The sequence below is a fragment of the Pristiophorus japonicus genome, chromosome 23 (genome assembly GCF_044704955.1).
Source record: "Pristiophorus japonicus isolate sPriJap1 chromosome 23, sPriJap1.hap1, whole genome shotgun sequence".
In the NCBI taxonomy this organism is placed as follows: Eukaryota; Metazoa; Chordata; class Chondrichthyes; family Pristiophoridae; genus Pristiophorus; species Pristiophorus japonicus.
The window spans coordinates 12,924,106-12,939,315 of NC_091999.1; the positions used below are offsets into that span (position 1 = coordinate 12,924,106).

Sequence of the window (15,210 nt, forward strand, 5' to 3'; positions counted from 1 at the left end):
GGTAAAACACTGGTCTTCCTGTGGCAAGCACAAACCACTAGTCTCTGAACTTTTCTTATTCTAACATAATATTTCTAATCTAAACATTCTATGATGAAAATATCCACAGCCAGTTGGTTGCAAACACCAACTGTTGCTCAGTGAAATCTCTCTCTAATGATAACAACCACATTTTCCCCGATATGGAATGAACTAAACATGAACACCTTTCAGAAGCTGAATTAACCGAGTTCCCGATGCCAACACCCCTCTCATCTTCCATTCACTTCAGCTGAAAGGAAAACACCAGATTGCATCAGTCGGGATTTGAAAGATATTTACAACAGATGCTAGATATTCTTAGAGTTAGCATTGTTCTCTATTCTGTCTACTCGAGGAGTTTGATAACAGACTTTCTCCTGTGAATGTAGAGCTGGAATATTGGGCCGGGATGTATTTACTTGTTCATCTTGTTGACTCGAAACCGTTGCCAATTATTTCATGTGATCTGTATTTTCTTAAATACATTTCCTGAGTGGATACAAATTTAAATTGAACCTAGCAGGCGTGATGCTCCATTCACACATCGAAGGTGAGAGAGATGCTGTGGGACACACGCTAAGTCCAGTATCTGAAAGTGATTCACAGACTGGGTTTTGTGTTCAGTGATCCCAGGCATGTTACCGACACCTTCCCTCAATACCAAGGCGAGGAGAGGCACTCTGGAAGGTAAGGGGAACTGGCACTTGGCCACGAGAGTAACCGAAGGTATGAGAACTGAAATAATCCAGAGTTAGAAATGAGAAAAGGCCCCAAAATGGTGCAGTCAGTAACAGGACATCAATTAGTCTCCTCTTATCTTGGAACATTAAATATCGACACACTCTGTTATTGAAACATCAAATATTATATTCCAGCCCAGTTATAGGGGTTATTATCGTCAGAAATGGACACGATTCAGTCGGGATGTGATTAACAGCAGCAATGATAGCAGAATCCAACCACTGCAGTCACTTGTGAACTCGCTGGTGTGTCAGCAGGTTGGATGACCGAGTGAATCGCTTCCCACACTCAGAGCAGGTGAATGGCTTCTCCCCAGTGTGAACTCGCTGGTGTCTCAGCAGGCTGGATGACACAGTGAATCCCTTCCCACACTCAGAGCAGGTGAACGGCCTCTCCCCAGTGTGAACTCGCTGGTGTGTCAGCAGGATGGATGGCAGAGCGAATCCCTTCCCACACTCTGAGCAGATGAACAGCCTCTCTCCAGTGTGAACTCGCTGGTGTTTCAGCAGGCTGGATGACACACTGAATCCCTTCCCACATTCAGAGCAGGTGAACGGCCTCTCCCCAGTGTGAACTCGCTGGTGTGCCAGCAGGTCGGATGACTGAGTGAATCCTTTCCCACATTCAGAGCAGGTGAATGGCCTCTCCCCAGTGTGAACAAGCTGATGTTTCACCAGGCTGGTTAACTGAGTGAATCGCTTCCCACACTCTGAGCAGGTGAATGGCCTCTCCCCAGTGTGAACTCGGTGGTGTTTCAGTAGGGTGGATGACCAAGTGAATCCCTTCCCACACTTTGAGCAGGTGAATGGCCTCTCCCCGGTGTGAACTCGCTGGTGTTTCCGCAGGTCGGATGACTGAATGAATTGCTTTCCACACACGGGACAGGTGAACGGCCTCTCCCCAGTGTGAATGTGTTGATGAATTTTCAGAGCAGACGGGTATCTGAATCCCTTCCCACAGTCCCCACATTTCCACGGTTTCTCCATGGTGCGGGTGTGCTTCCGTCTCTCCAGTTTGGATGATCAGTTGAAGCCTCCTCCACACACAACACGTTTACAGTTTCTCCCCGCTGTGAATGGTGCGATGGTTTTTCAGGCTGTGTAACTGGTTAAAGCTCTTTCCACAGTCAGTGCACTGAAACACTCTCACTCGGGTGTGTGTGTCTCTGCTTTTTCAGTCACACTGATGTTTGTAATCTTTCCCCACAGACAGAATAAACAAACATTTCTCCTTCCACATTCAAAGGCCGATGATATTCAAGTCCTGAAAATCGAGTGACTCTATCAGATCTTGTCGTGACGTTTAGTTTGAGTGTCCCTTCTTCAAATCCTCCCCTTCTAACACCCTGCAAAAGGAGTTTACAAAAGTCATCACTTAAGTACAGGATCGAAATTCAGAAGAGACAATTCTAGTTTCTATGGAACATTCTTTCCTTCTGCTGTGTGGTTTTAAGTATTGACTTAATAAAAATAATAAAGAGAGAGAGAAGATAGATTGAGAGTAAACTGGCAAGAAATATAAATACAGTCAGAGCTTCTACAGATATATAAAAAGGAAGAGATAGCTAAAATAAACGTCGGTCCCTTAGAGGATGAGACGGGGAATTAATAATGGGAAACGGAAATGGCAGAGACTTTAAACAAATATTTTGCATGGTTTTCACGGTGGAAGACACTAAAAGCATTCCAATAATAATAGGTAATCAAGGGGTCACAGGGAGCGAGGAACTTAAAACAATCACTATCACTAGAGAAAAAGTACTAGACAAACTATTGGGACTAAAGGTGGACATCCCCTGGACCTGATGGCCTGCATCCTGGGGTCTTAAAAGAAGTGGCTGCAGAGAAAGTGGATGGATTGGTTGTAATCTACCAAAATTCCCTGGATTCTGGCAAGGTCCTATTGGACTGGAAAACCTCAAATGCAACACCCCTATTCAACAAGGGAGGGAGAGAGACAGAAAGCAGGAAACTATAGAGCAGTTAGCCTAACATCTATCATTGGGAAAATGCTGGAGGCCATTATTAAGGAAATAGTAGCAGGACATTTAGAAAATCATAATAGTCAAGCAGAGACGGCATGGTTTTATGAAAGGGAAATCACGTTTGACAAATTTGCTGGAGTTCTTTGAGGATGTAATGAGCAGAGTGGATGAAGAGGAACCAGTAGCAGTTGAGTATTTGCATTTCCAGAAGTCATTCGATAAGGTGCCAGATAAAAGAGCTCACAGGGTTGGGGGTAATATATTAGCATAGATGTAGGATTGGCTAACGAACAGAAAACAGAGAGTTGGGATAAATGGGTCATTTTCAGGTTGGCAAACTAACTAGTCGGGTGCCACAGGGATCAGTGCTGGGGCCTCAACAATTTACAATCTATGTTAATGACTTGGATGAAGGGACGGAGTGCACTGCAGCCAAATATGTTGCTGATACAAAGATAGGTGGGAAAGCAAGTTGTGAGGAGGACACAAAGAATCTGCAAAGAGTTATAGACAGGCTCAGTGAGTGGGCAAAAATTTGGCAGATGGAGTATAATGTGGGAAAATGTGAGGTTATGCACTTTGGTAGGAAGAATAAAAAAGCAAATTATTATTTAAATGGAGACTACAAAATGCTGCGGTACAGAGGGATCTGGGGGTCCTTGTGCATGAAACACAGATTAACAATATTTCTTATTGTTAATCTGTGAACCTTGACCTGAACGTTCCAAAATGTTACTGATTTTGAGGAATAGACAAAATGTCTAAGCATTGATAAATGCATCATCTAACATCTCCAACTGAGCTAACCTGCTGTAACTATGTCAGTATTTGTGTCAGCTGTGACTCAGTGGGTAACACACTTGCCTCTGGGTCACAAGGTTGTGGGTTCACGTCGCACTCAGAGACATGAACACAAAAATCTCGGCTGATGCTCCAGTGCAGTGCTGAGGGACTGCTGTACTGGCGGAGGTGCTGTCATTTGGATAAGATGTGAAACCGAGGCCCCGTCTGCTCCCTCAGGTGGACGTAAAAGGTCCCATTGCACTATTTCAAGCAGAACAGGGGAGTTATCCCCAATGTCCTGGCCAATATTTTCCCTTAACATCAGTGAAGCAGATTATCTGGTCATTATCACATTGTAAATTGGTTGCTGCCTTTCCTACATTACGATAGTGACTACACTTCAAAAAGAACTTAATGGTGGTGAAAGGTGCGAAATAAATGCAAGTCTTTTTATTTTCTATGTGTCTTTTATTACTCTCCCTTCTCCCATTGTGCCTCCTTTTGTCTGCTGTCACTTCCCCACCTCCTCTTCCCCACCCAACTTTACAGTTCATTTCTTGTGTACATGGTCTGTCTCTCTCTCTCTCTCTCTCTCTCTCTCTCTCTCCTTTCCCTCACTCTATCACTCCCTATAAGCTGTCCAGATCAAATGTTCCCCGGTTTATATCTGGGCCCCCCCGGTGTGGGGAGAATGTTCCCTGGTTTATATCCGGGCCCGGGGCTGCCCCCAGCGTTTCTTTAACCCGCTCCCTGGATGGAGCTCGCTCACCTCCTGCGTCAACGTCTGCCACCACCGCCTGCACATGCTCAGCTCACACTGCCCGGGTGATTGACGGTAGCTCCCCACCAATAGGAAGAGCGGGGCGGGGCTGGAGGACCGAATGGGCGGTTGCTCCTCCAACCAATTGGAGTGTGTGAGGGGCGGGGCTTCTGTCAGGCTGTAACTAGTGGGGTGCAGCAAGGATCAGTGCTGGGGCCTCAGCTATTTACAATCTATATTAATGACCTAGATAAAGGGACCGAGTGTAATATTTGCTGACGATACAAAGCTAGGTGAGACATTAAGCTGTGAGCAGAACACAAGAGTGCAAAGATACATAGACAGACGATGTGAATGGGCAGTAAGGTGGCAGATTGAGCATAATGTCGGGAAATGTGAGGTTATTCTCTTTGGTAAGAAGAATAGAAAAACAATATTTTTTAAATGGTGAGAAACTTTAAATGTTGGTGTTGAGAGAGATTTGGGTGTCCTTGTACAAGAAACACAGAAAGCGAGCATGCAGGTACAGCAAGCAGTAAGGGGGTGGAGTATAAGAGTAAGGATCTATTGCTACAATTGTACAGGGCCTTGGTGAGACCACACCTGGAGTACTGGGCAGTTTCGGTCTCCTTATCTAAGGAAAGATATACTTGCCTTGGAGATGGTGCAACGGAGGTTCACAAAATTGATTCCTGGGATGAGAGAGCTGTCTTACGATGAGGGATTGTGTAGAATGGACCTATACTCTCTGGAGTTTAGAAGAATGTGAGGGGATCTCATTGAAACATACAAGATTCTGAAGGGTATTGACAGGGTAGATGTTGAGAGGTTGATTCCCCCAGGCTGGAGTGACTAGAACTAGAGGGTTCAAGATAAGGGGTAGGCCATTTAAGACAGAGATGAGCAATTTCTTCACTCAGAGGGTTGTGAATCTTTGGAATTCTCTGCCCCGTCTATTCAAGTCTGAGATAGATAGATTTTTGGACTCTCGGGGAATTAAGGGATATGGAGATCAGGTGGGAAAGTGGAGTTGAGGGCGATGATCTTATTAAATGGCGGAGCAGGCTCGAGGGGCCGTATGACCTACTCCTGCTCCTATCTCTGATATTCTAATATTGACATCTAAGCGGCTCTAGATTTATTAGTCCCACCTTTTATCTTAAGGGAACATACTTGCTCTGAACCCTCGCTATCTCCTCCTTGAATGCCTCCCACTGCTCTGACACTAATTTACCTTCAAGTAGCTGTTTCCAGTCCACTTTGATTAAATCACATCTCTGCTTAGTAACATTAGCTTTACCCCAATTAAGAACTTTTATTCCTTTTCCATAACTACCCTAAATCTAACTGAATTATGATCACCAGCACCAAAATGCTCTCCCACTGATGGCCCTTCCACTTGCCCAAGCTTAATTCATTAAACCTAAGTCCAGAACCACCCCCTATCTTGTTGGGCTTGCTACATAATGGCTAAAAAAGTTCTCCTGAATGCATTTTAAAAATTCAGCTCCTTCTATATCTTTCATATTAATTCTATCCCAGTTAATATTTGGGTAGTTGAAATCCCCGACTATTACTGCCCTATTATTTTTGCACGTATCAGAAATGTGCCGACATATTTGCTCTTCTATCTCCCTCTGACTGTTTGGGGGTCTATAGTACATCCCCAGCAGTGTGATTGACCCTTTTCTGTTCTTCACTTCTCCCATGTGGCCTCATTTGATGATCCTTCGAACATATCATCCCTCCCCACTGCTGGAATTGTTTCTTTAATCAATACTGTGACACGCCCGCCTTTTTTTTATCCCCGTCTCTATCTCGTCTTAAAACCCTGTAACCAGGAATGTTGAGCTGCCATTTCTGCAGTTCTTTTAGCCGTGTTTCACCAATAGTTACAATATCATACCCCCACATGTCTGTCTGTGCCCTCAGCTTATCTGCCTCAATCCCTAGACTCCTTGCATTGGCATTGAAGTATTTCTAGATTGATTCCTGTGATGAGAGGGCTGTCTTATGATGAGAGATTGTGCAGAATGGGCCTATACTCTCTGGAGTTTAGACGAATGAGAGGTGATCTCATTGAAACACACTGGCACTGGCATTTAGTGCTGCCAAACTCCCTTATTGTCTATTTTCTAGCTTTTGTTTTCTCTGCCTTCCAAACACTAACCATACTGTCCTCTCTATACATACAGTCCTCTCTCTATCCATACTGTCCTCTCTCTCTATCCAGTGAGGATATTGTCCGGTCCTGTTGAGGTGCAACCTGTCCGGCTTGTACTGGTCCCACCTCCCCCAGAAATGCTCTCAATGCCTCAGGAATCTAAAGCCCTCCCTCCTGCACCAAACTCCAGCCATGCATTCATCTGCTCTATCCTCTTATTTCTGTACTCACCAGCACGGGGCACCTGGAGTAATCCGGACATTACTACCTTTGAGATCTTGTTTTTTAATATCTTTCCTAGCTCCTTAAACACTGCCTGCAGGATCTCATCCCTCTTTCTACCTATGTCATTGGTCCCGATATGGACCACACCTCTGGATATTCATCCTCCCCCCTCAACAATGTCCTGCAGCCGCTCAGTGACATCCTTGACCCTGGCACCAGGGAGGCAACATACCATCCTGGAATCATTTCTGTGGCTGCAGAAGCGCTTGTTTGTTCCCCTATCAAATCCACTCCCACTATTGCTCTTCCACTCTTCTTCCTCCCCGCCCTGTGCAGCTGAGCCACCCACGGTGTCGTGGACATAGCTCTGGCTGGAATCCCCAGAGAAACCATCAGTATTCAGAACTGAAAACCGGTTAGCGAGCGAGATGCACTCAGGGGACCTCCTGTCCTACTCTTGCCCCATAACGCAGAAATTTTTTTAGACTCATGTTTATCTCTTTCGAAAGTTCCAAGTGAATCTGCTTCCAGCACCCTAACAGGCAGTGTGTTCCAGGCCAGAACATCTCGCTGCTTCACTAGTCCCCTCATGTAGCATCTGGTTCATTTGCCAATCACATTAAATCTGTGCCTCTGGTTACTGAACTTTCTGACACTGAAAATTGTTTCTCCTTATTAAGAGGATTGGCGGACTGGAGGAGGTTACAGAGATAGGGAGAGGCGAGGCCTTGGAGGGATTTGAACAAGAGGATGAGAATTTTAAAGCCTGAAGCCACCAGCCGTCTCCCCCAGTGCAGAATGTGACTCAGTGCTAACAGAAAGGATTTTTGTTTACTTACAAAAGATGCATAATGAAGGGAAATCAATCTCTGTATCTTTAACTAACAGTGACATGAGGGAAATGAATGACCTTTAAACACCTGGTCCACTTGGCACTGAAGTGTCTGAAACTCATAATAGGAACTCCAGGGAAACAAATTACTGACAAATGTTTTGCTAACAAAAGAAATCTCAATTTAACTTTAAAAGATAAATTGTTTAAGAGGGGTTCACACAAGACTCACCTGACAGGCTGACTCAGGATCCACCCCTCAAGCACCGCGATTGGTTGTAGAACACGCTGCTCCCTGGGCCCTCCGGCCTCTGACCTCTCTTCCTGTTGGTTCCCAGGGCAATCAATCACCACTCGCCAACATTACGCTGCCAGATTAAGTTGAAGGGCTCAGAGGAAGAAATAAAATGAGTCCGTGAATCTGAGTTAAGAAATAAAATTAGTGAAGCATAATTAAATTTATAAACAAAACTATTTAAAATCAAATCAAATGAATTGTTGCATTTAATACATCCTTCTGGGCCAAGTGGGAAACAAGTGATGTGTGGGCTGTGCAGAGTGTCTGTGCCCGGTTACACAGCGTGTCCCTGGCTCCCCGCTCCAAGTGCACATGTTTCAGCTCACATCCAACTGACTGGATAAACCTCGCCCGTCTAAACCCCATCACACAAATAGCAGCATTTGATGTTTAGTTCTGCTCAACCTTTATAAACACCGGTTAGGCCTCAGCTGACACATTGTGCTCAATTCTGGGCACCACACTTTCAGAAGGGTATCTACACCTTAGAGAGGGACCAGAAGAGATTTACTAGAATGATACGAAGGAGGAGGGACTTCAGTTATGTGGAGATACTGGAGAAGCTCCGGTAATTCTCCTTGGAGCAGAAAAGGTTAAGAGGAGATTTGATAAGAGTGTTCAAAATTATGAACGGTTTTGATAGACTAAATAAGGAGAAACACTTTCCAGTGGCAGAAGGGTCGGTAACCAGAGGACACAGAGTCAGGTGATTGGCAAAAGAAGCAGAGGCGACATGAGGAACCATTGTATAAGCAGCGAGTTGTTGCAATCTGGAATGCACTGCCTGATAGGGTGCTGGAAGCAGATTCAATAGTGGCTTTCAAAAATGAATTGGATAAATACTAAAGGGACAATATTTGCAGAGCCATGGGGAAAGAGCAGGGGAGTGGGCCGAATGGCCTCCTGCACTTTCATTCTATGAAAATGGCGGATTATCTTATCCAGAATGCTGCAACCACATATCCCCAGAAAACCAAGACCGCCTATTTCCACCTGTGTAATATTGGCCGTCTCCACCCCTGCCTCAGCTCACCCTCTGCTGAAACCCTCATCCATTACTCGGTTACCTCTAGACTTGACTATTCCAACACACTCCTGGCTGGCCTCCCACATTCTACCTCACATAATCTTCACCTCATCTAAAACTCGGCTGCCTGTGTCCTAACTCGCACCAAGTCTCGTTCACCCCATCATCCCCTGTGCTCACTGACCTACATTGGATCCCAGTTAAGCAACGCTTCGATTTCAAAATTCTCATTCTTGTTTACAAATCCCTCCATGGCCTCGCCCCTCCCTATATCTGTAATATCCTCCAGCCCCATAACCCTCCGTGATGTCTGCGCTCCTCTTATTCTGCCCTCCTGAGCATCCCTGATTATAATCGCTCAACCATTGGTGGCCTTGTCTTCTGTTGCCAAGGCCCCAAGCTCTGGAACTCCCTCCCAAAACCTCTGTGCCTCCTCCCTGAAGGTACTGACTCTGGCTTTGTTCAGTTCTACACTCACTTATTCCCCTCTCTCTCCTCCGCTGAAGGTATTGACTCTGGCTGGGTTCAGTTCTACATTCCTGGTTTCCCTCCCCTGAAGGTACTGTTCTCGTCACCTCTTTATACACTCTGACCCTCCCTATATATCTGTAATATCTCCCTGTTTTGGTGATGGGCTCTCCCTGACCACTCACTCCCTGACTCTCACCATTTCAGGGAATCATACGGCACAGAATGAGGCCATTCGGCCCATCGAGCCTGTCCGACTCACTGAAAGACCCACTCCCTGCACCTGCCCCAAAACACCAGAAAATGTTCCCTTTGAACATTGCTGGTTTTGAAAGTTATTATTGATGTCCCAGAATTGAGGCCAACCCTCAATATCTGAGTCTAACTAGTGAGTGATAAAGGTTGACCAGAACTTGCTTGTTGTACTCTATACTGCTATTAATGCTGGAACAGATTGACCAGCGGACCCTGCCCCCTCACAGCTTTGTGTTCACCTGCAAATTGCACCATTTGCTTTAGAATGTCTCCCATTTTTCCTCCTTCCCAAATCCCAGCTGGCGGCCGGTGACCCCGCTGACCTCGGGCCTGTCACCGCGGGTCAAGCCCGGGGTCAGCCTCTGGGCTGTAATTGGACCTGGGCCCTACACCAGGTGTTTATGACGCTCACCTGGCCCGCGCCGACAACCGACATCATCCGGGCTCCACCAACTGTCACCGCCGCCGCCCGCACATGCTCAGTGCGGGAGATCCGCGCTCAGCCCCGCCACTCGCACACTCCGATTGGTTGGAGGACCCACCGCCCGGTCCTCCAGTCCCGCCCCCTAGGGGGCCGCAAGTCCTGCCCCTCGCACGCTTAGATTGGTTGGAGGACCAACTGCCCGCTCGGTCCTCCAGTCACGCCCCCGCTCCTCCTATTGGCCCGGAGCCGCCGTCAATCATCCGGGCAGTGTGAGCCGAGCATGCGCGGTGGGGCGGCTGTGTCTGAGGCAGCGGCTGAGAGATGGGCGGAGGGCCCGTGCGGGGCCCCCGGGGAGGTGGGCTCTGGTCCCTGGGCCCGTGCGGGGCCCCCGGGGAGGTGGGCTCTGGGTTCGGTGCCCCCGGGGAGGTGGGCTCTGGGGAGATTAGATTGTTAAACACACCCTGTCCACACAATGGAAAAGTGTTTGAGGAACAAGTATTTCTGGAGAGACTTTTAATCCATTGAACATTTACAGATTTTTAAATTTGTTCCGGGCTGTGGCCGTCGCTGCCAAGGCCGGCATTTATTGGCCATTCCTAATTACACTGGAGAAGGTGGTGAGGAGTCACCTACTTGAACCGCTGCAGTCCGTGTGGTGAAGGTACTCCCACAGTGCTGTCAGGGAGCCAGTTCCAGGATTTTGACCCAGTGACGATGAAGGAACGGCGATATATGACCAAGTCCGGATGGTGTGTGACTTGGAGGGGAACTTGCAGATGATGGTGTTCCCATTCACCTGCTGCCCTTTTCCTTCTGGGTGGTAAAAGCCGTGGGACAGGTTGGGTGGCAGGTTCCCTTCCATCAGAACATAAGGAGTAGGAGCAGGAGTCAGCCATATGGTCCTTCGAGCCTTCTCCACCGGTCAATACGACCATGGCTGATCTTCGACCTCAACTTGACTCTCCCGCCCGATCCCCATATCGCTGGAGGACATTAGTGCGCCAGTTGGGATTTTAGTGACAATCCGGCAGCTTTCATGGTGACTGTTTTTCGAGAGCCTGCCCCACAAATTCCCCGATTTATTAAGCTCAATTTTACAACAAGCCTTTGTGTTTTTCTGGGTTCTCTCTCTCTCTCCCTTTTATCTGTTCTATATTCATTTTACAGATTATTAGAAGGGGAGAATTTGTAGATGGGAAATTTAACTCCAACATCACATCAAGATCGGTCAGTCTATTCATCGGGACCTGAATATCATCAAACATAACATGGAAACAAAAAGCAGAGTTGACAGCGGGGAGAAACCGTACACGTGTTGTGTGTGTGGACGAGGATTCAGCCGATCCTGTGGCCTGGCCAAACACAAACGCAGTCACACTGGGGAGAAACCGTGAAAATGCGGGGACTGTGGGAAAGGATTCAATTACCCGTCTGAGCTGGAAACCCATCAACACAATCACACTGAGGGGGAGGCTGTTCAGCTGCTCCGTGTGTGGGAAGAGATTCACTCGGTCATGTGAGCTGCTAACACACCAGTGAGTTCACACTGGGGAGAGACCTTCACCTGCTCCGTGTGTGGGTCAGGATTCATTTCTTCAACCCACCGACTGAGACACCAACTTGTTCACACCAATGTGAGACCTTTTAAATGTTCTGTCTGTGAGAAGAGCTAGAAAATCAAAAAGGAACTGCTGGCACACCAGCGCACTCACACTGGGGAGTGGCCGTTCACCTGCTCCGTGTGTGGAAACAGATTCAATAGTAATTACTGCAGTGTTTGCCAGCACTCTAGTAATGACTCCACGAGGCAAGGTATTGCACCTGCACTGTTGTGACCTTAGTCCTTTTATTGCAGTTCCTGAATGAGGTGACAGTAAGGTGGGCTCCCTTTTATACCTGCGGTGTGCAGGTGACCTCTCCGTCTCCACCTGTTGCACCCTCTGGTGGTACAAGCATATTGTATGCAGTGTAAAGATACATTCATAGGTCTTATGTAACTGTACATTGAGTGTACAGGGCATACACATGCACAACAATTACCACCTTCTGAGACACTAGCGAGATCATACCGGGGAGAGGCCGTTCACTTGCTCCATGTGTGGGAAGGGATTCACTCGATCATTCAGCCTGCTGAGACACCAGCGAGTTCACAAGTGACTGCAGGGTTTGGATTCTGCTGTTATTGCTGAACCATGTTCATTCCACTGTGGAACTCCGCTGACCCCGCTGAAGGTTGTAAGCTCAGGGAGTGGGACCTCCAGGTATCCTGACAAATATATGGCACAGTACCAGAGGAATCCTTAATGGTTAGGATCTAGAATGCACTGGCTGAGAGGGTGGTGGAGGCAGACTCAATCGCGGCTTTCAAAAGGGAATTGTATAAGTACCTGAAAGAAAAAGGGCTACGGGGAAAGGGCGGGGAGTGGGACTAGCTGAAGGGCTCTTGCAAAGAACCGGCACAGACTTGATGGGCCAAATGGCCTCCTTCTGTGCTGTAACCACTCTGATTCTTGACTAAGGAACCGTCCAGCGTAGGCCTAGGGGTGAATGATGCCTGATTCCCTGAACTATTTCACATTGAACCCAGTTCAGATCCAGATGAATTCAGCTTACAGAAGAGAGAGAAATATCACCCCCAACTGAGGGAGACAAAAGCAGCCATTAGAGAAGCTAAGAGATCTTTGGAAAAGAAGAGAGTGCTCAATTATGGTAGTCATTGCAAAAGCTTTTCCAGCTACGTCAGGAGGCAGAAGATGGTTTAGTGCAGGGGTGGGCCATTATTTGGGCTGGAGGGCCACTTAACACGTTTTGCTGAGCTGTTGAGGGCCGCCCACCAATGTTCCCCCTAAGGTGGGCGGCCGCACGGTCACGCATCAATCGTGGGGTCCCGCGCAGGGTGCTCATCAGCTCCCACCGCTGGAAGAGACACCATGCAGCAGATTTAAAGGGACCGCTCACCAGCTCCCACCGCTGGAAGAGACACAGTGCAGCAGATTTAAAGGGACCGCTCACCAGCTCCCACCACTGGAAGAGACACCGTGCAGAAGATTTAAAGGGACCGCCCACCAGCTCCCATTGCTGGAAGAGACATCGTGCAGCAGATTTAAAGGGACCGCGCACATTGGTGAGAACAAAGTGCTAAATTGGTAAATTTGAAACAGTCCCACTCTTGGGGCCCAAATTTGACCAGTAGAGATTTCTGGCGAACTCACCAGAGGTGCGCCGCTTTTCTGCACCGATTAGGGCGCCAAAAATCTTCAGGCCGAGTTTGGCCGCTCCCCAACCTCGCCTCGATGGAGGTGCAGCCAGGTCCCGGTGCTGAAAACAGTGCCAGGTCCTCTGCACATCCGCGCTAGAGTGTGTGCGCATGTGCAGTAGCTCCTCGTCCCCAGAATCTCTGCGTGTGCTCTGCAGGCTGTGTGGGAGGGGCCCGAAGTGTGCCGCCCCTGTCCCTGGCCGAATGGGCTCCCTCATCAGCGTCCCGCTGAAGGTAGGACTTCTATTTTTTGTGTTTATTTATTTATTGATTGATTGAGGTCCATTTTTCATTTTGCTTTCTGGGTTGCAAGAGATCTCTTGAGACCCCAGTTTAAATTCACTAAAGAGATTCTGAGCTTTCTCTGAGTTTTGACTGCACATACATGCAAGTTGAGTTGCAGTCAGTAGGAGGTTGAGGGTATATCACCAGGAGCAGATCTGCACAGTGAGAAAGAACCGATTCACCGACCTTTTTCTTTGTTATTGATTGATTGCTTATTACATAGAAACATAGAAAATAGATGCAGGAGTAGGCCATTCGGCCCTTCGAGCCTGCACCACCATTTAATAAGATCATGGCTGATCATTCACCTCAGTGCCCCTTTCCTGCTTTCTCTCCATACCCTTTGATCGCTTTAGCCGTAAGGGCCATATCTAACTCCCTCTTGAATATATCCAGTGAACTGGCATCAACAACTCTTTGCGGTCGGGAATTCCACAGGTTAACAACTCTCTAAGTGAAGAAGTTTCTCCTCATCTCAGTCCTAAATGGCTTACCCCTTATCCTTAGACTATGTCCCCTAGTTCTGGACTTCCCCAACATCAGGAACATTCTTCCTGCATCTAACCTGTCCAGTCCTGTCAGAATTTTATATGTTTCTATGAGATCCCCTCTCATCCTTCTAAACTCCAGTGAATACAGGCCCAGTCGATCCAGTCTCTCCTCATATGTCAGTCCTGCCATCCCAGGAATCAGTCTGGTGAACCTTCGCTGCACTCCCTCAATAGCAAGAATGTCCTTCCTCAGATTAGGAGACCAAAACTGAACACAATATTCCAGGTGAGGCCTCACTAAGGCCCTGTACAACTGCAGTAAGACATCCCTGCTCCTATACTCAAATCCCCGAGCTATGAAGGCCAACATACTATTTGCCTTCTTCACCGCCTGCTGTACCTGCATGCTAACTTTCAATGACTGATGTACCATGACACCCAGGTTTCATTTCACCTCCCCTTTTCCTAATCTGCCGCCATACAGATAATATTCTGCCTTTGTGTTTTTGCCACTAAAGTGGAGAACCTCACATTTATCCACATTATACTGCATCTGCCATGCGTTTGCCCAATCACCTAACCAAGTCACCCTGCAGCCTCTTAGCATCCTCCTCTAAGTTCACACCGCCACCCAGCTTAGCGTCATCTGCAAACTTGGAGATAATACATTCAATTCCTTCATCTAAATTATTGATGTATATTGTAAATAGCTGGGGTCCCAGCACTGAGCCCTGCGGCACCCCACTAGTCACTGCCTGCCATTCTGAAAAGGACTAGTTTATCCCGACTCTGCTTCCTGTCTGCCAACCAGTTCTCTATCCACGTCAGTACATTACCCCCAATACCATGTGCTTTAATTTTGCACACCAATGTCTTGTGTGAGACCTTGTCAAAAGCCCTTTGAAAGTCCAAATACACCACAAGGTTCTCCCTTGTCCACTCTACCAGTTACATCCTCAAAAAATTCTAGAAGATTTGTCAAGCATGATTTCCCTTTCATAAATCCATGCTGACTTGGACCGATCTGGCCACTGCTTTCCAAATGCGCTGCTATTTCATCTTTAATAATTGATTCCAACATTTTCCCCACTACTGATGTCAGGCTAACTATAATTACCTGTTTTCTCTCCCTCCTTTTTTAAAAAGTGGTGTTACATTAGCTACCCTCCAGTCCATAGGAACTGATCCAGATTCGA

General features: G+C 47.3%; 1 protein-coding gene across 3 annotated transcripts in view; it reads right to left on the minus strand.

Annotated features, from left to right (window-relative positions):
• Window positions 1-430: 430 nt before the first annotated feature.
• The window catches only part of LOC139235627 (zinc finger protein 154-like), a 51,036-nt gene continuing 36,256 nt past the window's right edge, over window positions 431-15,210 (minus strand). For 2 of the 3 annotated variants that reach the window (XM_070866671.1, XM_070866672.1), the window contains exons 3-4: window positions 7,743-7,931; window positions 431-2,107 (exon numbers count right to left, since the gene is read on the minus strand). In XM_070866671.1, the coding sequence (XP_070722772.1) occupies window positions 990-1,748 (759 nt within the window). In that variant the 5' untranslated portion in view covers window positions 1,749-2,107; window positions 7,743-7,931 and the 3' untranslated portion in view covers window positions 431-989. Of the gene's footprint in view, window positions 2,108-7,742; window positions 7,932-9,970; window positions 10,020-15,210 lie in introns of those variants that run through there. The other variant, XM_070866673.1, reaches the window with a different exon arrangement.